Source organism: Symsagittifera roscoffensis, chromosome 6 (assembly GCF_963678635.1).
Source record: "Symsagittifera roscoffensis chromosome 6, txSymRosc1.1, whole genome shotgun sequence".
NCBI lineage: Eukaryota > Metazoa > Xenacoelomorpha > Acoela > Convolutidae > Symsagittifera > Symsagittifera roscoffensis.
The window spans coordinates 25,768,108-25,793,408 of record NC_087067.1 but is presented as its reverse complement, the minus strand read 5'-3'; the positions used below and the strand labels follow the sequence as shown (position 1 = coordinate 25,793,408).

The 25,301-nt window shown below is 36.2% G+C and overlaps 2 protein-coding genes across 3 annotated transcripts in view; both read right to left on the bottom strand.

Annotated features, from left to right (window-relative positions):
* Positions 1 to 13,403, bottom strand: part of LOC134848510 (uncharacterized) — a 30,652-nt gene extending 17,249 nt beyond the window's left edge. The window contains exons 1-3 of one of the 2 annotated variants that reach the window (XM_063865993.1): positions 13,299 to 13,403; positions 6,795 to 7,443; positions 4,067 to 4,619 (exon numbers count right to left, since the gene is read on the bottom strand). In XM_063865993.1, coding sequence (XP_063722063.1) covers positions 4,067 to 4,619; positions 6,795 to 7,328 — 1,087 coding nt within the window. In that variant the 5' untranslated portion in view covers positions 7,329 to 7,443; positions 13,299 to 13,403. Of the gene's footprint in view, positions 1 to 4,066; positions 4,620 to 6,794; positions 8,040 to 13,298 lie in introns of those variants that run through there. The other variant, XM_063865992.1, reaches the window with a different exon arrangement.
* Positions 1 to 25,301, bottom strand: part of LOC134848232 (pre-rRNA-processing protein TSR1 homolog) — a 311,724-nt gene that overhangs the window by 119,169 nt on the left and 167,254 nt on the right. The window lies entirely within an intron of this gene.

Sequence of the window (25,301 nt, the reverse complement as noted above, 5' to 3'; positions counted from 1 at the left end):
AATCTTTTCTTTCTCTGGTTTCCACTTTCGAAACTAGAACATTTAGACTTTTGCTGTTCGATTGAGGACTCTGCCTTCCTTTTAGAAGCAAAAATGAACGGAACAATAAAAAATATAAAAAAATGCGTAAAACTAAATTGGACCTTTTCGTTGGAAAAATACGGAAAAACCATCACAACCTTTATATGCGTCTTCATTACGTTCATTGACACTTTCTAAATCTGTTCTGGTCTTATGTGCTGGCGTACCTCTGTTGAAAGGCTTTTTGGACTAGTAATAGTTATCGATGATTTTCTTAATACTGTCCCAAGATACGGAACATGATTTATTATCAATAAAGAAAAAAGGGGGAAATGGAACTTTGTAATTTTTACTGTGTTGTTGTTATTTTTGCTATCCCGATCTGTTTTGATTACCTAACTGAGTTGCAGGGATCGATTGTGTATGAGAGCAAGGGAATAAACATTGGTATCTGTTAATGATGATAGTTAGCTCCTCCAGGGTCTCTAGAGGCAAAACTCATCTAAAGGGGATCAAATTTTTCCAGCGCACCAATTGGAAATCCAATTTGATAGCGTTTTCGTGCTGGTGTAGACACATTTTCTCTATATATAGCACGTTCAGGAAGAGGTCAGAGTGTGGATAATAAAACCCGTTCCAGACGCCAAATTTATTGTTGTTGTTTTTGTATTGATCGATTTCTGCTTTGAGCTTCTGATTGAATTAAAAAGATCGTTTATGCTTGAGAGATCGAGGGAGAGAGGGTAAGGGAAATTTTTAACCGTTAGAAGTTTAGCCTCGTCATGTAAATGTGTTCTGTCACTCATTCTTAAGCATCCAGCTGTTGTTCTTAGAGCTTTCTTTGGTTTCATTTGTAAACGTGGCCAGTTCGTGTAGCTAGTGACTAGGTTAGTTTCGTCAATCAAAACCTTTGGTTTTAAAATAAATTCAATAGTCCAAGTTGAGAATACTGATGTTCTGGACTCATCTTTCGATAGTGAAATATTTCTGCTTGTTAGCCAGGTGTTGAAGCTGTTAAAGTTTGGATTCAGATTGTTTGCTTAATTGTCAATATTGGGAGGTGTGTTGTGAGAGTTACTTCGTCTGCATAGGCAGGCAGTCACTTTGATGTTATCATTCTCGGGTAGAGATATTTTTGTTATTTAGAGATTAAATAGGACTGGAGATAGCGCACCACCATGTGGGAAACCTTGTTTTACCTTCTACAATTTTTTGGTGTCTCTAATTTCTCCATAAGTATGTCTACCTCGCAGGTAGGCAAGAACCCATCTTTTGGTGTTATTGGAAAGATTCGAGCTGGCGATGTCGTTGAGCAGATGGTGGTGGCTAACACTATCAAAGGCTGCAGTCAATTTTAGAGCAACGATTAGTGTTCTTTGAAATAATTGGGCCGGTCTCAAACCCGTTTTATGTAAATTGAGATACAATAAGGGGCAGTAGTAGTCGATCTTTTTTTCTGAACCCGGGTTGGTGTTTCTGAAAAATTATATTAAAGAAAAATTCGGGAAAAAGTAGACGCTCAGTGACTTTTGCCACAGGAGAGAGCAATGCAATTCGTCGGTAATTCTTAGCTCGCTCGGAATCTTTACCGCGTTTAGCCAGAGGCATTACTTATCACAGTTTCCAACTATGGTTGCATTACTCAATGAGAGGCTTGCCAACTTGCTGAGGTACTCGGCGTCACCTCTTTAATATACATCCTTGAGGTAAATGTCTAGATGCTGCGCCGCAAATTAGTTTCAGGAAAACTTTCTCGCCTTCTATAGTTGATTTGGGCAAGCTAATTTTCCGAAACTCTTTTTCGCTATCAGCACAATAACTTTTCTAGTCCGCTTTTTTGAAGTTAAAGTATGTTTTTTTTAGTTGCCTTAATGTTTTGATTTTCGCAGGTTAATTCTAGGGTGGTGGCTGAATGGTCTGACCCCAGTATCTTGTCACAGTACTAATTGGTGGACATAGTCAAGTTTGATGTTGTTGGGCTGATGTCAGGTGAACTTACGGTTTTTGTTTATTTTTCTTGAGGGTGTTTGCTCGTTAACAACAACGAAATCAGATGCGACTATTTCATAAGCAATTTTTAGACCACGCGAAAAAAGTTGTAGTTTGGAGATCCAAAGAGCGTTATGTGCGTTGACATCACCTAATATCAATGTATCTGATGCATCTGTGCTCGGTAGGAGGAGGTGGAGAAAATTGCGCTCTAACGTTTTGACCAGGCAAAAAGTGAGACTCACCCATCGGAAAGGGGCAACCTCACTGGTTGTTTCGCACGCTTTCAGTAGCGGGTAATTGTAGCCATGAACGTTACACCATGAACGTTACGCCAAGAGCGTTACACCATGAATGGTTCACTAATTGATTTCTTCGAACTTCATCAACAATTACTTGGTTCAAAAAATATCTCATACATGGTAAAGGGCAGGGGCGGATTTAGGGGGGGGGGGGGGCGGACGCCCCTCCTTCAGGGATTCGAACCCCTGCCAACCCAAAGGGTCCCCCCTTTGGTACTTTTTAAGAAATCCATTTTTGGCCGACAGACCCTAAAATTTTTCTAAAGGCGCCTTCGGCGCCAATATATACTAATTTTGAGGGGGAGCGCGCGCCAAAAAAACGCGTTTTTCTTGTCACAATTTTCCAAAAAGTGCCCCCAAAAACGGCTTTTTTGACCTGTTTTTTCAAAAAATTGCCTGCGGCGCAGAAAGTTTGGCCAAAACAGGGTCTTTTTACTGCTTTGGGAGAGCTCGGAACGTCAATCTGATCGACCTAAAAAAAAAAAAAGGTCGTCAAAATTTTCGAAAATTTTTTGAAAATCCGCCCCCCCCCCTCGAGAAAATCCTAGATCCGCCCCTGGTAAAGGGCATTGATAACAACAGATGATAAGGACAATTTTGTGAAGTGTTGTATTCACTTAACTTCAGTTTTTAGTATGATTTATTTTCGATGTTTGAGGATTTCAGATAAGCTTCGAAAATTCATCCATTAAACACTAAATTAGCTGTGTTTTGTAAATTTACACTAAACTCATTTTAACTAGGCTGTATTATTAGCAACCAGTAGTAATGCATGAACACAACTGTTCTTCTGTGCATAGTTTTCCATTTTTCTTTCATATAATTTTTTTGAATCAAAATGACAAAAGAGTTTCAAAATCATAAAGAATGAAACAAACCCGATAAGTGATTCGAGATCATTCTTTTTTCGGTAAATATTATGACAGTTGTAAAGACAACGAAAATTGTTTCCGGACACTTTGAACACATTCGAGGAGTAGAAGGTCATGAAATCTGTGAATCAAAGTTTGTCACCATTTACGCGAGCTTAAAAAGGGCCGAATAACAAAAGAATCATTTTTAGACAACTCGACCCTTTCAGTTCTCCTACGAATATGCATGACTTAGGTCTTCCCTCACCATATTTTGATATTAAAACCAGTATATAAACTAAAAAAAATTGGATTTATCTTGATTGTAATTGAATTAAATTACCACAAAAGGTTGAACTTATGTTTGCCAGTTTCACTTCTCGGTAGGTCCTCCTCTAGAAGCAAGAGTTTGTCTCCAGCATTTGAACAATCAAGCATATTTCTGATAAATTATCCCATCTGTTATATCAGAATATTTTTTATAGATTACCGATATCCACCCCTGATTTAAAGTATGGATTCCAGTCGCTAAACGAATGGTTGGCGTTCCATGCACTTCAGAAACAGCTATAACTACTCAAAAAAAAACTCCCAATTGTGGCATCGAACGAAATCCTTCTTAGCCTGATTGATTTTGTGAAACAAATCAAAATATTTTAACGGGCTGGCAATTTTGTCGGGATTGCAACATTTTGAGGTTTTAAGTAGCACTTTTGGAGAAAAAAAAATGTTCGTTAAAAGTTACCATCTAACAATTTCTATATTCAACAGCCATACCTAATTCTGTGTCTTGCTTTTAAAATGAGTGCCTTGTTATGGATTGTTTCTTGCAACGTTTTTATACAATATATAATCTCTGTTTTCGCACTTGATAAATTCATGCACATGATGAAGAGATCTTACCTTTTGCAAGGACATTAATCACATCTATTTTAATTCTTGCAGGAACTTCTCTGTCTCCCGCAGTGTCTCGCTGATTTTCCAGTTTCTTCAACCTCCTGGCAATTTTGGTCATCAGCTGGACTCCATTGTCAACATCTAGCGAGTCCTGGACTATGCTGGAAAAGTCAATCAGAACCAGAGTTACAATGCATTTGTACGCAAGCATTCCATGAACAGGTCCAAGATGCCAAGTCAAATAATGCTTCAAAACGTATTTCACTGCAAAATATTCCTCTGATCTACGCCAAGGAACAGTTTTTTCGCTTTCTTGGATAACGATTGCTCTGTCGCGGATCTTAGAGTGAAACTGAACCTCGGAAACAGGCTCGTTTTCACCTGCCAGAAAAGCGACCAGCCAGTTCGTCACGTAAGCTGGATCCCCGACTTTGAAGTTATCTGTCTTGCGATGCAAACCACTAGGTTCGGTTTCATCACTCGAATCGTTTTCTTCATCACGACGATATTTCAATTTTCCCAGCTCGATAATTTTTTGAAGAACAGGATCAGTGAACGCCTTTTAAAGGATGTGCGATGATTTCATTACATTGAAACTATGAGTCAATAAGACCATTTTCATATTCAAAACAAGAATAGCCTTGAAATGTAAGTAGAAGAGAATGTACTATATTCGAAAAAAAAAACTAAATTAGTGTCGTTTTTGTTCCGACTATTTGAAAAATGGGGAGGAATTTTATATTCGGGTGTGTTTTAGTTTTTTTTTGTTTTTCACGTAAAGCCAGGTACCACAATGGAACAAGTGATGTACCAAAGTGAACCCCTTTCCTCAGAATTGAGAAAAACTGATTTAAAACTTTTGATTCCTAGTTCAATTTCGAGCAAATAAATCAAACACGCTTACAGCAGCTTAATTATGCTTAATTTAAGCCCTGAAAACCTAGTTTTAAGCAGGTAAAATTAGTTTTAGAGTTTTTTAACGTCATTTTGAGAACCAGAAACATTCTAAAACTTTCTGCAAAACGAAAAAAACTTTGAAATGTTTTTGGTTTTCTAGTCATTGTTGTACACAATTTTTTTCCAATTTGCCCATATTACTTGGCTGTCGAATATGCCTAAATCATAGTTTAAAGTCAGATTCTTTTATCACACCACGCATAAAATCTACACTAATTTGAAAAAAAAACAAGTTGCGTAGTTTTTTAAAAACTGGTCGAAACATACTGTGCTGTTTGCACATAACCGACTATTCTTGTTTTTTTTTGTATTAGTAATCGTTATTTTTCAAAAAAAGTAAATTAGTGTCCAGAGGGCGATGTTGTAAACTAAGGGTGTTTTGAAACAGTTTGAAACAGTGCTACTAAACACTTGTTCTTGTTCAATGTTTTTACTGATGTTTTCAATTATTTTTCTGGCTCAGTTTGCTTTATATACACCTCATTTAACTAAGATTGACAACTTGCTACAGAAAGGCGAAGCTTAGCTTGTCAGCACTTGCAATACAAAATATGAAAGCCAATTAAAACAAAAAAATTTCAAAAAAAACTATATTTATCAAAATTTACCAAGCTATTTTTGAAAACGAACAACAAACCAAGATAATCTAATGTTAAGTTTTCACCGAAAGAAAATTTACCAAGCGGTAACAAAACCGAAAACACCTTAGCAGAAAACTTTAAGGCTAAAAAAATCAAGACATATAAAAACTTATTAAGTCCATCTCACACTCAATACACAAACGCACTTTATTCGACCGTCAACTTAAACAATACGAGGCCACTGAGCCGATATAAATACAGCCAAAACCTCAGCTAAAAAAAAAACAAAAAAAAAGCCGAAAAAAATTGATGACTACTTTTTAGTTAATAAGTCCCTCTCGCCGTCAAAATACACACACAAATAAAAACTTTTTTACTTTTCGCACGACGCAATATGATGCCACTAAGCCGAGATAATATAAGTCGAAACACATTGAGCCGAAGAAAAAAAAATTCAAAATGTTTAGGACTTTTTAAAAGTTATCAAGTCCCCCTCGCCCTCTACACACACACAAACTTTTTCGCTCGTCGAATGAGGCAATATGCGGCCACTAAACCGATATAATATAGGCCGAAACCTATCAAGCCAAAAAGGAAAAGAAAAAAAACAAAATATATGAAACTTTAACAAATTGATTCACACCGATATGGACAAATTCACACCGATATGGACAAAAAATATCAAAAATTGCCTTCTAATTGAGAGCATTGGACGAATCATCAAAATATTTAAAATTTTGTTTTTATACATGTTTTAAAACACTTTCAAACGTTAAAGTTTTTTTAATGCAATTAAAACAATTTGATTCGAAAAAAGCCAGAAAAACGAAAAAATCACAAATTTCTTCGTTTTTTGGCACAACGGTTTTCTTAAGTTCTGAATTATCAAGATGGCGCTAAAACAAACATCTGGTTTAAAACTAAGTTTTCCGTGCTGGAATAAAATTTCACCTATTTGTAATATAATAATGAGTCTTCTCGCTTGCTTTTTTTTGCTCGAAATTAGACTTAGAGTAAAAAAAATTGAAAAATCAGCTTCATAAATACAGTTAAGAAAGAAAACCAGCAGCAGCTAATAAGCTTTGTTTTTGCCGTCTGGTCCATTAAACGGACAATAAGTGGGTAGACACCCAAAGCCCCAAAACTTTCAACCTAGCATAACACCATCTTCTCTAATCTCATTTGCACAGCCTTACCTTTTCACGCCTGATTTCAAAAGTCGGACCATCGGGTAAGTTACGGACTGGGTACCCAGCTTCACCTTTTTCACCATAAAACTCATTCGATTGAAGAAGTATTTGTGATGCGTTAACCAAAACTGTCTCGCTCGAATCCTTTGACAATGATTGAGGAATACGGAAGATCAACAGGGCGTTTTTTCTCTCGCAAAGTATCGGCAAATAATCTCCGGCAACTGTGAAATTGTCAGTTAAGTGTTTAATCCCTTCGAAATTCAATGAACCACTTGGGTACTTGAGCCAGCGATCGAAAATCGCAACCAGTCCATCTCTGTTTTCAGACGGAATGAGATTCGGCAAAACGTTCTCTATCTTTTTCAAACCACTTCCAAATAAGGAGATGAAGTTTGTAATGGGAGGTTTCTTGCTGATAGCTTCATTCTCAGCTGCGGGCAGTTTAACACCTGCACCCAAACATGTCTCGGTTGAACTTGAGAGCAGGTCTATTTTCCGGGGAAATAAGAAGTGGTTCAGAAGATAGCCGTTGTTCATATCTTTGAAACGACGAAGACGAGAATTCAAGAGGAATAATTTTCACCTAGCATAGCATCAACAGGGCAGGACTTGCATTCCAATCAAATTGAAACAAGTTTTTTTTAATCAAGAGCTAAAAACAGGAGAAATTATTAATTATCTTAGAACGAAAACTATTTTTCGTATTATGCGGTTTCTGTTCACAGTAGTTTTCAAAAACACTAGTAAATGGCGAGTAAACAAACCGTTTGAAAAAGAAAATTAATTTCCGCGACCATGACCTCTGAATTAACTCGTAACAAATAGAGCTTGTTTGTTAGGATAATAGAAGCTGTTGATTCCTTGTCTGTGTCCTTGTCTTGAGTTCTTTTGTCAAGTGACTAATGTTTTTTCAAATCCTTCCGCTAGATAGAAATCCTTTGCGTATGAGGGATTCCACACTTTAAATACATTCCTATTTCATTTTGCGTTACAATTCCTCGGTGGGTATTCAGGAGTACAATTCCTATTTCAATTTGCGTTACAATTCCTCGGTGGGTATTCAGGGTATTCCTCGGTGGGTAATCTGATTTCAATAAAATAATTTGGAAAGAAAGTAAACGTTTCCTGGGACTGAATAGTGAAATTGGCCGAATATAAAACCGGCAGAAATATGCAAAAATTTCAAATTGTCACTGACCGCCGCCGAATTGGAAGAAATTTTATATTTCAAGGGTTTCAACTTATATTTCCATTTATATTTCAACTTAAATTATTTCGAGGACCGAAACAGTTTGCAAAAAATTTATATTTCAAATTTATATTTCAACTTAAATTATTTCGAGGACCGAAACAGTTTGCAAAAAATTTTCGTTTTTCTTAAGAAGCTTTTGATGCGAAACTTTGAATTGTTTCAAGTTAATTCATAGACTGAATCGGTTTGTGAGAAGTTTGTTTTTCTAAGCAAGCTTTTAAAGCTATGAAATTTTGAACTATTACAAGTTTTTTTCATAGACTGAATCATCTCGCGAAAAATTTAAGATTTTCCAAGCAAACTTTTAAAGCTGTGAGACTTTGAAATTTTTCAAATTATTTCTTGGACCGAATCGGTTTGCGAAAAGTTTCAGTTTTTCTAAGCAAACTTTTGAAGCAATGAAACTTTGAATTATTTCAAGTTTTTTCAAAGACTGAATCAATTCGCGAAAAGCTTAAATTTTTTGAAGCAATTTAGTCAAAGTATGAAACTCTGAAACAAATTTTTTGAAGCACTCTAGTCAAATTGTGACACTCTAGTTTCCTGATAGATCAAGTTTTCTGATAGATTGAAACGGTTCGCGAAAAACTTTTCTTTCCTAGCATAAAGGTTGCTGTTTTTAAGTGATCCGACTGAACTTTTGACAGTTCCAGACAGAAATGAAATGAAATTTTGGACAAAAATTAGGTAGGTACTGTCTAGCCTTGAAGTTGGATCGAGTTCAACTTCTGGTGGTTGCTCTGAATGCTTCTAAAACGTTACGCTCGATAGCCTTTTAAGCATTGTCTCCTAATAATTCTTAAGCATTGTGTTCAGTTGAACATTGCGTCCATAGCGCGTTCGGAGTTACATTTAATATATAAGGTGGCATTTGCTTCTTTAAAAAAATTGACTTTTGGCTAAATTTGTGTTCGGTCTTTCGCTCACTCGGTCCTTTTTCGCCCATTCGGTCCTTCGCGCATGAGAATAGCCCCCATTCCACCCACCCAGAATAGAAGAGAACTTAAAATAGACACTCGTCTAGACAGAGTTCATGTATTGCCACCACCATCACCACTAACACTATATTTCAAACGGGCAGTGAAACCAGACTAGGACCAGATATAAATATAAACTATAAACTCATTCAAAGAACAGAACTCAACTATGCACACAAATAAAAGTCTGTGTTTATAATCACGAAGTTGTAAAATTAAAAGTTGTTCCCATAGATTTCGTTAATTTACTGGGATCCATGTACTGGTTTTCAGCTTTTCGTAAATTATTTCATCTGCATGGTGTGGAGCGGCAGTTAGTATGGTTAATAATTTTAGCAAACAAAGAAGACTTTGTAAAACAACTGGATTTAAATTGTACTTCAAGAAGGGATTCGATTTGTTTAAAAAGTCTTTTTTGTTTCATGAAACCATTTACCATTTTTTTTGCATAGACCGATTAAACTAATTTTAGTAGTATACCAAATCGTACTGCAGAATTTTTTAAAATCTTTTGCGACATGAGAAAGTTTGTGAAATTAAGAGTTCTTGAGTTAAAGCCATAGGTAGCTTTCTCATAGAGTAATTTCAGAAAAGGTACACCGTCTGTTCGTCACTCTATCTTATTTTCGGCCGTATAGGTTCGTGCTACTGCTTAGTCTAATACCAATCTTAATCTCACTAAAATGTCTCATAGTCTCAATAGATCTAGTGTATTCTAGTTTTTGCAAGTTAGTTCTTGGAGTTTATCCAGAACAATTGTAGTCTAAGATTTATTCAAATTGTTCTGGTGCTGAAATTACAAGTAGTTTCAGCACTTACAAATAAGTGTCAATGTTAGTGATGGAATACGATTGGTTAGTTAGTAATATTATATAGAGAAAGCTTTATCATTAATATAATTGGATATAAATACTGGTTTAGAACTGGTTCCATCCATCCGGGGTTTAGAGAGATTTTATTTTTTAAATTGTTTATTGTAGTGAAAGATGGATGGACAGACTTCTGTTCTTTTGGAGTAGTTTCCTTTTGAGTGGTTGGAGCAGTGGCTTCGTGAAGGAAGGAGAGACGTGGTTTATGTAGAGAGAAGAAAAGAGTGATTGTGTCAAGATTTTAGATCGATGCAATGATGGGGCGATTTCGTTAAGCTTAGAACGAGACTACGTGCAAGATGAAGTTTGACTTTTCCGTGTGAAAAGCCAAGTGACTAGGATCGGTATGTGAGATCAACATTGTGTTGGCCATTGTTCTGTTTCAATGGTTTTCTTTACTGCAATATTGTGTTCATACTTTAAATCCTGCGAGGGTTGTGACTACGGCAACAAACCAATAGATTCGCCATTCAAGAGATGGAATGTCATCGAGTTTTCATCTCCTTTGCTGCTCGTTCCAATTGCTCTAAGAAAACTTTTACAATGCATTTATATAAGTATATCTTGTTAGTGGGATTATTTTATTTATGATTTTTTATTAGTAGCTTTCGCGAAAACGATTTTTATTCAGTTTCGGTTATTTTAAAGATTCGCTCACCCTAGAGCAACTCTCGTCAAAAATAGAAAGTGGCTCACAAAGCGTGGTTGTAGCGCGGTGGGGTAGGCCGGCTACAGAGAATGGCCAGGACGTCCTACTGGGTGGTGGGGCCAAGGAGGGAGTATAATATTACCGTCTCTTTGGGCAGAGTCTATTATTGTGTTCAACTTTTTGTTCTATTTTATCAGGTGTTTTTCTTTTTTTTTTGTTTTCGTTAAGTCCTTTTCGCAACAGAAGATTATTGTGTTTTGGGTTTTTATTTTGACATTTTTGTGTTTAACTTGAAAGTAGGTTTTAAAAGATTAATGTGTCCAGTTTCAATCTGGGTTCATCCTGGTTTGAGTACCGTGGGACTTTCTTACACATGCTGTTGGTTTTGCGGTGCCAGTAAGCTGCGTTGGTTAGTTTTAGCTTACTTTTATATCTCCAGGTTTCAATAGATCTAGTGTATACTGGTATTTGCGGGTTAGGTTTATGGAACTTGTCCAACGGAGAACAACTGTCTTCTAAAATTTATTCAAATGTTTCTGGTGCTGAAACTACAAATAATTGTCAGAGTTAGTGGGATTTTGAAATTGTCAGAGAACATGGAATTTGAAGTTTAGTTAGTAATATTCTATAGGGATAGTTTAACCAAGAATATAATTGTTTATAACTAGTTTTAAACTGGTTCCATTCTGCTAGATACCGGGGTTTAGTTTTTTAACCAAAATTCAATCGAAATTTGGGCGCAATTTTTGAGGCTGTCCGGTATGAGGTTTGGCCTGCCTCGTTTTTGAGAGTAATGCCCCCCCCCCCCCCCAACCAAATTTTCCCCCCAATCAACCTGTCCCTCATCTAATAACGTGTTGTCTAAGTGGGAGTCGGTTGAGAGAGGAAGTGAACTCAGTGGGGGATGGGTAAGAGAGGCAGTGATCTCAGTGGGGGTTGGGTAAGAGAGACAGTGACCTCAGTGGGGGTTGGGTAAAAGAGACAGTGACCTCAGTGGGGGTTGGGTAAGAGAGATAGTGACCTCAGTGAGGGTTGGGTAAGAGAGACAGTGACCTCAGTGAGGGTTGGATAAGAGAGGCAGTGACCTCAGCGGGGGTTGGGTAAGAGAGACAGTGACCTCAGTGGGGTTTGGGTAAGAGAGACAGTGACCTCTTTGGGGGTTGGGTAAGAGACAGTGACCTCAGTGGGGGTTGGGTTAGAGAGACAGTGACCTCAGTGGAGATCGGGTACGAGAAACAGCGACCTCGTGCACGTCGGGTACAACGGTACGAAATCAATTACTCGGTTTAATTAATAGTGCTTGAATTTCAAATATCGCAAGAAAATTTTTTGAAATCATTCAAATTTTAAGAGAAGGAGCAGCAGATGGATTATAGCAAAGAACAGGATTTTAGCAAAAGAACAGGATTCTAGTAAACTGTATTTAGCAGTAAATTTGAATCATTGCATTCGTATTGCAAATTCCATTGAGTGAGCATCAACAATTGTAAACATTTCAGACGGGTTTAAATAAATCTTTGTACTTATTTCAAATATTATTGTTTTGATCAGGAAATCATCACTCATCGCTTTTGCAACAAGAGTTAATAATAGTATTGCGAAGAGAATTTGGTCAATGTAAAATTCCTATAGATTGTGTTTATTTGTATCTTAATTTTGCTGTGTTTAACCTTGCCATAAGCAAGGGTATTGCAATCGGGTACCAGATTCTTCCCGTAAAAAACGCTGTCCGTAAGACTCATCTTTAATGTACTTTTGGACTCGGTGACCAGTCAATAAGCAGAATGGTCTAAGGGCAGAATCAGAATGGTTCCAAGAGCAGAAAACAGAAAAATATTAATTATTTTCAGCTAATCGGTAAATTATGTATAAGAACTGTGAATATTGCAAAAGGAACGGATTCTTTGAGAATAAATCGAGGTGGTCTGGTCAGTCTATAGGCAGAATGGTCTGACCAAGTTAACATTCTCCCCCGGGATATTTGGGGGGGGGGGGGGGGGTGGAAGATGTTAACTTTGTTCCAAGTTGCGATAAGGATTTTTCAGCCGATCAGAATCGAGTATTTGACATGCAGCGCTTTGCCAATTAATTTAAAATAAACGCTGGGGTGGATGATCTTACCTTGGTCTTTTTCGTGGGGATGATGTTAACTTGATCCGAATGGTGTAAGAGCAGAATGGGTCCAAACTCAGAAAAACAGAAAAATTTTAACTTTTTTGCGCTAATCGGTGAAATAAGTATTAGAAGTGTCAATATTACCAAAAAACAAATTCTTTATGCATAATTTGCATTAAAGAAAAACAAATGAAAAACTGGGTTTTTTACTTATTGCTCACATTATTTTTAATTTTGCGAGTTTTTAGTCAGAGAAGAAAATGATGATAGCACTGGTTGATTTATTTAATAAAAATGCAATCACTTGATCATAAGCCATTTCTATTAAGGCCGAACTTTGGGCAGATGCGATATTGGACATTTTTCCCTGGAGCTGTTTTTTTTAAGAGTAATGAACATAGTGAGTCTTGCTGATTCTTGTTGAGAATAAAAAACAACTAGTAATTACCGATGTATTTTCATACATATTGATGCAATTATGAATGGACTTAGGTAAAAAGGCACTTTTTGAGTTCAATTGAAATTCATCTGCTGAAAGTGACGTAAATAGCATTTTCCAAATACGAACGTGGGAATGGCAAAAAAATTTTCTAGCGTCGAAAAGGGAGTTCAGTTTTTAGATTTCTAGCGGAATAAAAGTTTTACCTGTTGATCCAGTTTTCTCAAGTTGGGTTAAGGTTATCAAAAAATGTTGTATCAGCTTCATTTAAAAAAGGTCAACCATAAATCGTTCTAGAAAGTCAAAGAATTTAAAGGGCATCTATTTTTTTCTTTGAAATTCGGAAGTTGCGAATTTTTCAGCTAAGTCAGTGTTTTTTATGTTCACCTGCGTTCATTACTCTTTTCCAATCTTCGATTGGCTATGTTCTAATCTGGGTAAGACTCTAGAGCACTTTTGTAATATTTTTGAGCAGTTTACAATTTTCATTTTTAGCCAATTCAGCTCATTACGCTTGCGATTAGTAAGCGTTATAAAGGACTCATCTTTAATGTACTTTTGGACTCGGTGACCAGTCAATAAGCAGAATGGTCTAAGGGCAGAATCAGAATGGGTCCAAGAGCAGAAAAACAGAAAAATATTAATTATTTTAAGCTTATCGGTAAATTATGTATAAGAATTGTGAATATTGCAAAAGAAACGGATTCTTTGTGAATAAATCGAGGTGGTCTCGTCAGTCTATAAGCAGAATGGTCTGACCAAGTTAACATTCTCCCCCGGGATAATTGGGGGGGGGGGTTGGAGGATGTTTACTTTGTTCCAAGTTGCGATAAGGATTTTTCAGCCAATCAGAATCGAGTATTTGACATGCAGCGCTTTGCCAATTAATTTAAATTAAACGCTGGGGTGGATGATCTTACCTTGGTCTTTTTCGTGGGGATGATGTTAACTTGATCCGAATGGTGTAAGAGCAGAATGGGTAGAGCAGAATGGGTCCAAACGCAGAAAAACAGAAAAATTTTAACTTTTTTGCGCTAATCGGTAAAATAAGTATTAGAAGTGTCAATATTACCAAAAAACAAATTCTTTATGCATAATTTGCATTAAAAAAAAACAAATAGAAAATTAGGTTTTTTACTTATTGCTCACATTATTTTTAATTTTGCGAGTTTTTAGTCAGAGAAGAAAATGATGATAGCACTGGTTGATTTATTTAATAAAAATGCAATCACTTTATTCATAAGCCATTTCTATTAAGGCCGAAACTTGGGCAGATGCGAAATTGGTCATTTTTTCCCTGGAGCTGTTTTTTTAAGAGTAATGAACATAGTGAGTCTTGCTAATTCTTGCTGAGAATAAAAAAACAACTAGTAATTACCGATGTATATTCATACATATTGATGCAATTATGAATGGACTTAGGTAAATAGGCACTTTTTGAGTTCAATTGAAATTCATCTGCTGAAAGTGACGTAAATAGCACTTTCCAAATACGAACGTGGGAATGACAAAAAAATTTTCTAGTGTCGAAAGGGGAGTTCAGTTTTTAGATTTCTAGCGGAATAAGAATTTTACCTGTTGATCCAGTTTTCTCAAGTTGGGTTAAAGTTATCAAAAAATGTGGGATCAGCTTCATTTAAAAAAGGTCAGCCATAAATCGTTCTAGAAAGTCAAAGAATTTAAAGGGCATCTATTTTTTCTTTGAAATTCGGAAGTTGCGATTTTTTCAGCTAAGTCAGTGTTTTTTATGTTCACCTGCGTTCATTACTCTTTTCCAATCTTCGATTGGCTATGTTCTAATCTGGGTAAGACTCTGGAGCACTTTTGTAATATTTTTGAGCAGTTTACAGTTTTCATTTTTAGCCAATTCAGCTCATTGCGCTTGCGATTAGAAAGCTTTATCAAATCGGAATGAAGACTTTTTTCGGGTGGATGAGGATCTAAAAATATTCTTGTTTTGCTACCATCTTATATCGCTACCAGAGCTACAAAAGTAGTCAAATTGAACAGGAAATAGAAATAGACATTAACAACGGCTCAAGCAATTGCACGCTGCAGGTTTTGAAAGGTAACAGCTAAAACTGCGCGATATTAAACGCAACGCTATCAGAGTTATATTGTTATTGGCGTATGGTTTTATTTTTTATAAACAATTCTTTGAAACGGTAAACAATTTAGCAACATGTACCGCAGACACATGTACAATAAATAAATTGGCATAGGAATGAAACTCTTTTGAAAAGGGGGGTGCAAAAATTGTAACCAAAAACAAACCACGTGATTGCACTTCTTTGATTATGGCGAGGGTAAAAAGTGGGAAACGAATGATGGTAACAATCCTTGATGGGAGGTAAAAGCAGGAACTATCGTTTTCAAATCAGAAATATGACGAAATCATTTTTATCTGAAACATTTATCGTAACAAGAATGACCAAGAACAAAATTTTAGTTCTAAAAATGAAAATAGTCGCCTTGTTTTTTCTAGTTTTTGGTCGGGAGTGGCAGTTAGTTTAGTAAATAGTTTTTGCAAACAACGAAGACTTTGTAAGATTACTGGATTTCGATTGTACTTTAAGAGGGGATTCGATTAATGTACTCTGCATAATGTTTAAAAAGTCTGTTTTGTTTCATGAAACCATTTACCATTTTTTTTGCATAGACCGATTAAACTAATTTTAGTAGTATACCAAATCGTACTGCAGAATTTTTTAAAATCTTTTGCGACATGAGAAAGTTTTCTGCACAGACCGATCAAATTAATCGAGCATTTGACATGCAGCGCTTAACAAATTTATTTTTATCGAAAGCTAGGGTGGAGAATCTTAACTTGGTCTGTTTGGTGGGAGGTGTTAACCTGATCCGAATGGTGAAAAAGCAGAATGCGTCCAAAGCAGAAAAACAGAAAAATGTCAATTTTCACAAGCTAATCGATAAAGTAAGTATAAGTGTCAATATTACCAAAAAACGAAATTTTTATGCATAACTTGCATTAAAAAAATTAGAATAAGAAACCTTTTTTTTTCTTATTCCTCTCAATTCTTCACTGTATAAACGCTGCGAACAAAATGATGATAGCACTGGTTGTTTTAATTAATAAAAGTGCAATCACTTAATTCATAAGACAGTTTTAATAAGGCCGAGTTTTTAGCAGATGCAAAGTGGTCACTTTTCCCTGGAGCTGTTTTTTGTTGTGTTTTTTAAGAATAATGAACGTTGTGAAGACTTTAAATAGGTCTTGCTAATTTTTGTTCTAGGAAGAATTCTTGAAGTCCTCTTATAACTACAGATGTGCATTCATACATATTGATGCATTTATGAATGCTTTTAGTTATACTTGCACTTTTGGAGCTCAATTGAAATTATTCTGCTGAAAGTGACGTAAATAGAACTCGTAAATAGAAGTGTTGTAAATAGAAGTGACGTTAACGAACGTGGAAATGGCGCAAAAAAACCTGAACAGTTTCTAGTTTCGAAATTGGAACTCATGTTCTAATCTGGGTAAAACTTTGAAGCGATTTTGTAAAAAAAAAAATTTTGAGCAGTTTAACGAGCAGTTTAGCAAACATTTTTCATTAAACTTGCGATTAGAATCATTAGGATCACTTGAATCACTTAACTTTTGTTCCAAATGAAACCAAAAGCCAGCTGCTAGTTCATTGCAATCGGTTTGGGGGTATTGCATCTGTCTTTGAAATCTAACGTCCGGGGTTCAAGTACTGACCGGATCATGTTTTTCCAGGAAAAGTTGATTAGTCGGGTTGTAGTTTGTCGGCTTATTTTTTTTCAATTTAGTTGCCAACTCACAATTTTTTTTTCAGATTTCTTTGTCTCATACCTTATTGCAGGGGCGGATGCAGAACTTCCTCGAGATGAATTTTCAAACAATTTTCGAATTTTCGGTTTATTACTATGCCACCAGTTTTCGAACTAATTTATAGCAGCTTTTTATACACTACTGTAATTGAACCAATTTAATCAAATATGTGAGCCAAGTTATAATGTCTCTTTGAAAAGAGAACAAGACAGCTCAAATCAGGCATCGTTTTGACTGTTCCGACTGCTTTTTAGGGTCTATAGAGTAAGTGTTCGCTTAAACAAACGATGAAGGTTTCTAAAAACGAAAAAATGTATATTTTGAAAATCATCCCCTCAAACGTTACGTAAAATACAGTGATATAGTTTAGCAAAGCATTAAAAAAACCAATACCATGCCTCAGTTTAATTTAGATAGATTGTAAAAACGGATTGAATTTCCGCTTAGGCCTTACTAACACGGAAGAAATTGCGCGTCAATTGCCCCAAATTGGAAACGTTTAGTCCCCATAACTTTACAAAAAATACATGTAATTTTTTATATATTTGAGCTCAAGACAGCAATACTTATAATGATTAAGAAATTCGACCAAAATTCGAAATTTTTCTGAAGAAAAAACCACACCGAGCACAAATATTCCGTTGCAGACTGCTTTACCTGAAACGACTAAGTGTTTTTGCAGATTCACTGTCACGATACAAGTGCCCATGAAAATAGACGGAATTTAGTGCTTACAGATTTTACGGACCGAGGCAATGTGACCCCGACGGATGAAAAGTCGACAGCGAACCGCACGACCTAAAAAAACTAATGGCATTCGGCGCGGCAAAAAAAGTTTAGAGCAATTGGGGAAAAACGACGGAAGAAAAACGTTTCGGAAGAAATCAACGCTGTTAATTCAGTCGACCAAGGATTTTTTTCAACCAAAAAAAGGAAGAGAAAAAAAATGGACCGATAATCACAACTCGATATGTATGCAGGGGGCGGATCTAGGATTTTCTCGAAGGGGGCGAAACTACAAATTTTTTCGAAAATTTTATTGTTCTTTTTTTTTCAGGCCGACAGAATTAATTTTCCGAGCTCTCACAAATCACCATAGAAACCCTAATTTGACCTAGTTTTCTGCGCCGCAGGCGAAACTTTGAAAGGCACTCTTAGGCAGTTTTGGGCACTTTTTGGAAAATGTCGACCGAAAAATTGCGTTTTTTTTGGCGCGCGCTCCCTACTCATGTATAGTATATATTGGCACCAAAAGCGCCTCTAGAAAAAACTTCCCTCAGCCAAAAAAGAAGCCGAAAAAGGAGATTTTAAAACAATACAAAGGAGGGACCAGCTAATTCGTATATTTGCTGTTTGTTCTTGGGTTTTGTTTCGCTTAAAAATTTTATTCGGCCTAAATGATTTTGGCTCTTGTCTTGTCCGTTTAGTGAAATTATGTTGCATCGGTATAAGGATAAAAATAATTTTTCATTTTTGAATTAAATCAGGCCAGCTGGTAGTATAAACATTAAAAACGTATATATTTTTTGATCGCTCAAAACTTTTTTATGACAACAATTCTCTTTATGATTTGTTTTCAGTTGATTTGGTGTCTAACCAAGTATTGCTGGCTAAGTCGACACTCGAAAAACGCTAAACGTTTACTTAGTGCTAGTGGATGTGAGCTTCGTCTGTTTTTCTGAGATTGAATTTTTCGCATTTTCGAAATATGTTGAATTTATTATGACAACTATTTCTTTTGTTTCTTTTTTGTTTTCAGACCGATTAGCGTGTAAACACAAATTGTTGGCTTAGTGGACAGTCGGACAATACTTGCCTAATTGTGGTGGTTGTGATTCTCGTCGGTTTTTCTGTGATTGTAGCTTTCGTATTTCCAGTTTTTTTAAATTTTTTTTCTTATCTAGTTATTTCTATCTCACTGACGAATAGTAGCTTACAGTGGTATCGCAAGTGATGCAAAGCTCAGCTTTGTCGCTGTGTTTATAATTCGGCTTAAAATTGTGAACATAACATTTTAAGTTGATACTGAAATTTGATTGGCTAATTCGAGCCAATCAGTTTGAAGCAAAATAGTTTCACTCCAACATATTGAAATATTGAATTTCAGGCGGAGAAAGTAAAAAGACCAAAAAAAATTATTGAAATTGTGCAATTCATGCATAATTAATTCATTTTCTTGGTATTATTGACAATTCTAAAAATTATTTTATCAATTAGCCCGCATAAACCAATTAAAATCATAATTTCTAATACTTTTCTGCTCTTAGACCAACTCTGCACTTGGACCATTCTGCTTAATTCTCCGCCTCCTTCTGGACTCATTTCTAGTGGTAACTTCTATCATAATCAGGGCTTTTCAAAAAATTAAATGCGATCAAAACAATTAAATTGCAATTAAATGACAACAAAAAACTGTAATTGTAATTGATTGTCAACAAAAAATGAATTGGAATTAATTGGAGAAGGTTTCAATGCTTGTTGGCAATTGCGTCGAATATTGCTTTGTTCAAAAACCGGCATTGAAAAAGATTTTTTCTGTCTTCAAAGGCGGAAAATGTATTGCAGACAGTATTAAGATGGTAAGTCGCTTTCCTAGACAAAGCGATGGTCCTCCAAACAAAAATTTGAAAGTAATTCATTGTTTCTTTTAAAAATTTTTCTCGATACTCATTAACAATCATTTTCAGTCGGTCAACTGATTTTGTGCTACGAACACATCAACCATCTACTTGCCTTTGCTGACGTCTTTTTGTAGCGTTTTACTGTTTTTGCTCGGGGAGAGATAGCTCAATTGGCCATTACGGGGAGCCGAATTGCTCAATTGATCCCAATTGGTTACTAGATTTTTTTCCCGTAAACAACTTTGTCCACAGGACTCATTGAACCCATTGAACTGGTGGTACCTTGCTTCATAAGGCTATCAAAGTTTGCAGTGTATCTTGCAGATTTAGCCTGATGGTAAGGATTACCCATGGGACGGCAAAGTTCCTGGGTTCGAATCAGACCGTAATTATTCGGGTTCAGAAAAATTTCGGCCAAATATTTGTTTACTTATGTTTGGCCGGCTGTGTTACCACATCTAAGAATCCTTTGTCTTCGCTGTAAACAGTTTTAACTGCAGTTGTTTATAGCATTTCGAAAATCCGGCCGAATTGAAATTTGTTTTTCAGATTGGTTGTAATTTTAACCGCTCGATATATAAACTTTTTTTCAAAATTTTTTCGGATTAAAAAATTTTGGCTTTTTAAATTTCGACTTAGTGACCTCTTATTGCGTCGTTACATCCAAAAAAAGTGTCGGACGTAACGACGCAACTTCGGACAAGTTACGGACGTAACGACCCTTTTCCCTCTGCATGAAGGGTTTCTAATCAGGTTTTTTCGGCTTTTTTACCGTTTGTTAATTATGAAATCAAATCCAATCGACCATCAGGCGCATCTGGCATAGAGATAAACAACTTTTTGCAAACTTGAGTTTTGTCCTTTTTCGGATTATTATCATCTGTTTATTTTTGTCGGCTTAGATCCCGTAGCTCGGTAGTTCAGCTTTATTCCAAGTTGCTGTAACCCCCATGCTAATGGGATTACGCAATTGATACATTAATTTTCGATTTACTGATCTGGCCGCTCGTTTTTGATTTACTGATACTCTATCATAGCATTACCTGAATCCTTCCGAGTAAAACATAACTTTTGCGCTCACCTCTAGATCGCACAATTTGCTAAACTGTTAACTGGAAACTTTGGTTTAAGTTTTTCATGACGACATTTTTTTCGGCATTTTTATTTTTTATCATATCCGTTGAATTGGTTTCGGCCTCTATTATATCGGCTTAAGGGCCTCAAACTGCGTGCCGACCAGCAAATATATATCTTTAAACTGATATAAGTTATACTCGTTCTTTTCATTTTTCTGAATCAGATTATCTAATTTTTAGAAATCAACATATCCCAAACAGCAGCAGCAAATATATGGAATGGGATGGACTTGAGCAAAATGTCCGATAAACCTGAAAAAATTGGGCGGCAATTGAAAAGCTTGTTTTTGTAGAGGGTTCAAGTTGTGTCCTCACTTACTTCAGGATTGGAAGAAATGAGAGCCCTCAAGCCAGTCAGCAAAAATTAAGCCCGGAGTTGGAAAAATGTTCACGGATGCTGTCCGCCAGATGTTCCAATCGACCGACGAAACAGAACGGGCAGTTGGAGGGGTTGGGGGATTTATGCAAACATCTGGAGTAACCAGATCCGAAGAAGCCTTCCTAATGAGTGAAACGGTTTGAGTACTTCACTTTTTTGGGAAAAAATGAGATACTTATTCATCTTTGTATCGTTTCGTACGTTATTTACAACTTGTAAAGATTTTGGAGCCATAACAAAAAGTGGCTCTCATTCGAAAGGACTTAAGATTATTTTAAGGCTGATATATGCTTTTATTTTTATTAAATCAGTGCGAGCCACTCATTTTCGTTCATGTTTGGTGCAAATCAATCATTTTGAATCAAGGAGTGGTGCTAGCCAATAAGTTAACGCAGCAGTCCATTTATTTTAAGCCAAGGTAAGGCTCAAATCATACAGTTCACTTAATTAAATTCTACCTAGCTATTCAGTTCAAATTAAAATTGGATACAGGACTTTCTTTTCAAATAAAAGATTGGTGCAAACCATTCGCCTCAAATCAAAGTATGGTGCAAACCATCCAATTCAAATCGATGTTTGGTGCCTCAGCTAATCAGTTCTACTCAAAACTTAATGCAGAACATTCAGTTCGTGCGAAATTGTTGTTGCCAGCCATTTAATGCAAATCAGTGTTTGGTGCAAACCACTCGATTTTAAACAAAGGCTGCTGTCATTCATTTAAGGTTAATCAAAGTCCGGCGCAGACCTTTCAGTTCTAGACAAGTCTTATTGCAAACTACTTTCCGTGAATATATTTGTTGAAAAATGGTTGGTGTTAGCCATTCAATGAAACTCAAATTTTGGTTAAACTAATTGAAATGAAATCAAACTTAATTGCGAACCTTCTAGTTCCAGTCAAGTTTTGGTGCAAACCATACATCTAATGAAAAATTTTTAGTGCTAGCTATTCCGTTCAAATCAAAATTTGGTGCAAGCCGTTCAGTTCTAAAAGTATGCAAGCCGTTCAGTTCTGAATTCGCTTCAAACAAACGTTCACTGCAAACCAATCAATTTCAATCAATAATTGGTTTAATTATTTTGCTGTAAATCACAGTTTGGTGCCAGCCAATCAGTTCTGTTCAAAAATTGTTGTAGAATATTCCGTTCGCGCGAAATTTTTTAGCCACCCATTTAGTTAAAATCAAAGTTTGGGGCAACCCACTCATTTCAATTAAAAATTCGTTGGAAACAATTTGCTTCAAATCAACTAGCGGTGCCAACCATTTGATGTGGATCAGTTGTTGGTGTAAACCATTCAAAAACTGGTGCAAACACAAAATTTGTTTGGCGTAACTAGCCTGAATCCAAACTTTTTTTGCAATCCATCCAGTACGAGTCAAAGTTTGGTACAAACCATTCAGGTTATAAAAGTTATAAATGTTTTCGATTCCGTTCAAACAAAAGTTTGGTGCAAGCCATTCAGTTCTGAAAATTCGCAATCCTTTCGATTGCGAAATTTTAGAACTGAATGGTTTGCACCAAACTTTAGTTTGAACGGAATCGAAAGTACTTATAATTTTTACAAACTGAATTGTGTGCACCAAACTTTGACTCGTACTGGAAGGATTGCAAAAAGGTTTGGTTTCAAGCGAGTTAAGCTAAACAAACTTTGTGTTTGCACCAGTTTTTGAATGGTTTACACCAACTACTGATTCACATCAAATGGTTTGCGCTCGTTGATTTGAAGCAAATTGTTTCCAACGATTTCTAATTGAAATGAGTGGGTTGCCCCAAACTTTGATTTTAACTAAATGGGCGGCTACAAAATTTCGCGCGAACGCAATATTCTACAAAAATTTTTGAATAGAACTGATTGGCTGTCACCAAACTGTGATTTACAGCGAAACACTTTTACCAAATATTGGTTGAAATTGATTGGTTTGCAGTGAACGTTTGTTTGAAGCGAATGGTTTGCTAACTTTCAGAACTGAACGACTTGTACTCAATTTTGATTTGGAAGGAAAAGCTAGCACTTATGGTATAATTGGTGTAAGTATTTCGCTGTAAATCACAGTTTAGTGCCAGCCAGTCAGTTGTATTCAAAATTTGGTGTAGAGTATTTCGTTCGCGCGAAATTTTGCAGCCACCCATTTAGTTAAAATCAAAGTTTGGGGCAACCCACTCATTTCAATTAGAAATCGTTGGAAACAATTTGCTTCAAATCAACGAGCGGTGCAAACCATTTTATGTGAGTCAGTAGTTGGTGTAAACCATTCAAAAGCTGGTGCAAACACAAAATGTGTTTAGCTTAACTCGCTTGAAACCAAACTTTTTTGCAATCTTTTCAGTACGAGTCAAAGTTTGGTGCAAACCATTCAGTTTATTAAAATTATAGGTATTTTCGATTCCGTTCAAACTAAAGTTTGGAGCAAGACATTCAGTTCTGAAAATTCGCAGTCCTTTCGCTTTAGGCAAACAATTCGTGCAGAGCACTCAATTTAAATCGATGGTGTAGGCCTTTCTTCTTTAATCAAAGTTTGGCGCCATCCCATCAGTTCTATTCAAGACTTAGTGCAAATTATTTAGTTCATAGAAAGTTTTTGTTGCCGGCCATTCGGTTGAAATCAATGTTTCGTCCAAGCCATTCATTTACTTTAAAAGTTCCGTGCAAACCATTTGGTTCAAATCAAAGTTTGGTGTAAGCCATTCATTGTAAATCGAAGTCGGGCACAAGACATATGCTCTTGTCAAAATTTGGTGCAATTTATTCGAAAAAATTAGTTGCTAAAAGTTCGTTTTAACGAAAAACGAAAGTCATTCGGTTCAAAACAAGTATGAGTTCATTATCTCGATGAGAAATTGGTAAACACCATTTAGTAGAATGCGAAAATACAGTTATTGTTAATCATCTCGATTACCTTATGTTTTAACTAAATTTTCAAAACTACGGGTGTTTCGGTTTGGTTTTTTTTCCTGGAAGCTTTGAAGAAAAAAATACTCGTTTTTTGGTGGCTTATTGAAAGTTTTTTATTTTCTATGATAGCGTTGTTTTAGGTCAGTTCTCTGGTACGAAAGAATTTTCGAGTTTCCATCTGTTAAGGATGTCTAGCTCCCGTCAAGGAAAACGTGTGCTGAGCAACCACATAAGAAAACTTGAAAATACCGTTAGGCAGCATCTCGCTAAAACTTGGATTTTAGTGTTCTAGACCGGAGCTAGTTGCGCGTGCTATCTGATCAAATAAAAGACCACAATGATGTGCGAAAATCATATCAAGTACGTAGACCTAATTTTGATAAATTCTGGTTAGAGTTCGCTTTGCGCCGCTAAAAGCTGCCTTGTTTGTAGAGGAATCAGATCATCACTGTTCATTTTGGAAGGAAATCGTTTTCTGCTAGATTCTATACCATTGATCCCGAACCTTAAATACAACAGGAAACGACGAAACTCTTGTACGCCTGTAAAAACCTCACCGCTGATAATGAAGAGCCTTTTACGAACAAAAACCGTACATTCCTTCAACTTCGGCGGAGACGCCGACTTCAGTTCAAGTGCTTCCAGCTTATACTGAGCGTCAGCCATCGCCCCATGTTTTGCCCCAGTATCTAATATTGCTGCGGATATATTCTGAGTTCGATTCTAAGCCCGGTGATGTTGAGCAAATTGGCCAGCTGATCCCAACCGGTATTTAGTTTTTGATTTTTTTTTAGATTGGAGTTCTTGTATTCCGAGTGCACGTCAATTGTTGCTTTAAAACTTCAGCTGATCTGACTAGTTTATTAAATTTAAGTTGTCATATGTTGGATGGATGCTCGTCAGTTTCAGTAGAGCTCGTCATTTTATGGGAACCAACTCGGGCTTTCGGCCTCAGTAAAGCCACCATCCAAACGCTGAAAGAGTTTGTTCCATGCTCATGATTTCGCAACTGAAAATGATCAGCACACCTGAAGCTGTAACCAACATGTAACTACTGCCTTTCGTATGAACGACTCTCAGCCTCAAACAGTGACTATTGAAGTTGCACCGGTTTGTTATTTTAACTTTTTTCGAAAGAAATGTTGTATAATTTGTGCACGAAATTAGGAAGGAATTCATTACAAACAGTTTAGATCGTTTGGAGAATATTTTAGCAAAAAATCGAAGTCCGCAGCAAGACATTTTCTCTTCAAAATTTGGTGCAATTTGTTCAGTTATTGTAAACATTAGTTGTTAAAAATTCGTTTAAGCGAAAAGTTTTCAAAAGAAAGTCACTCGGTTCAAAACAAGTCAGAGTTAATTAGTT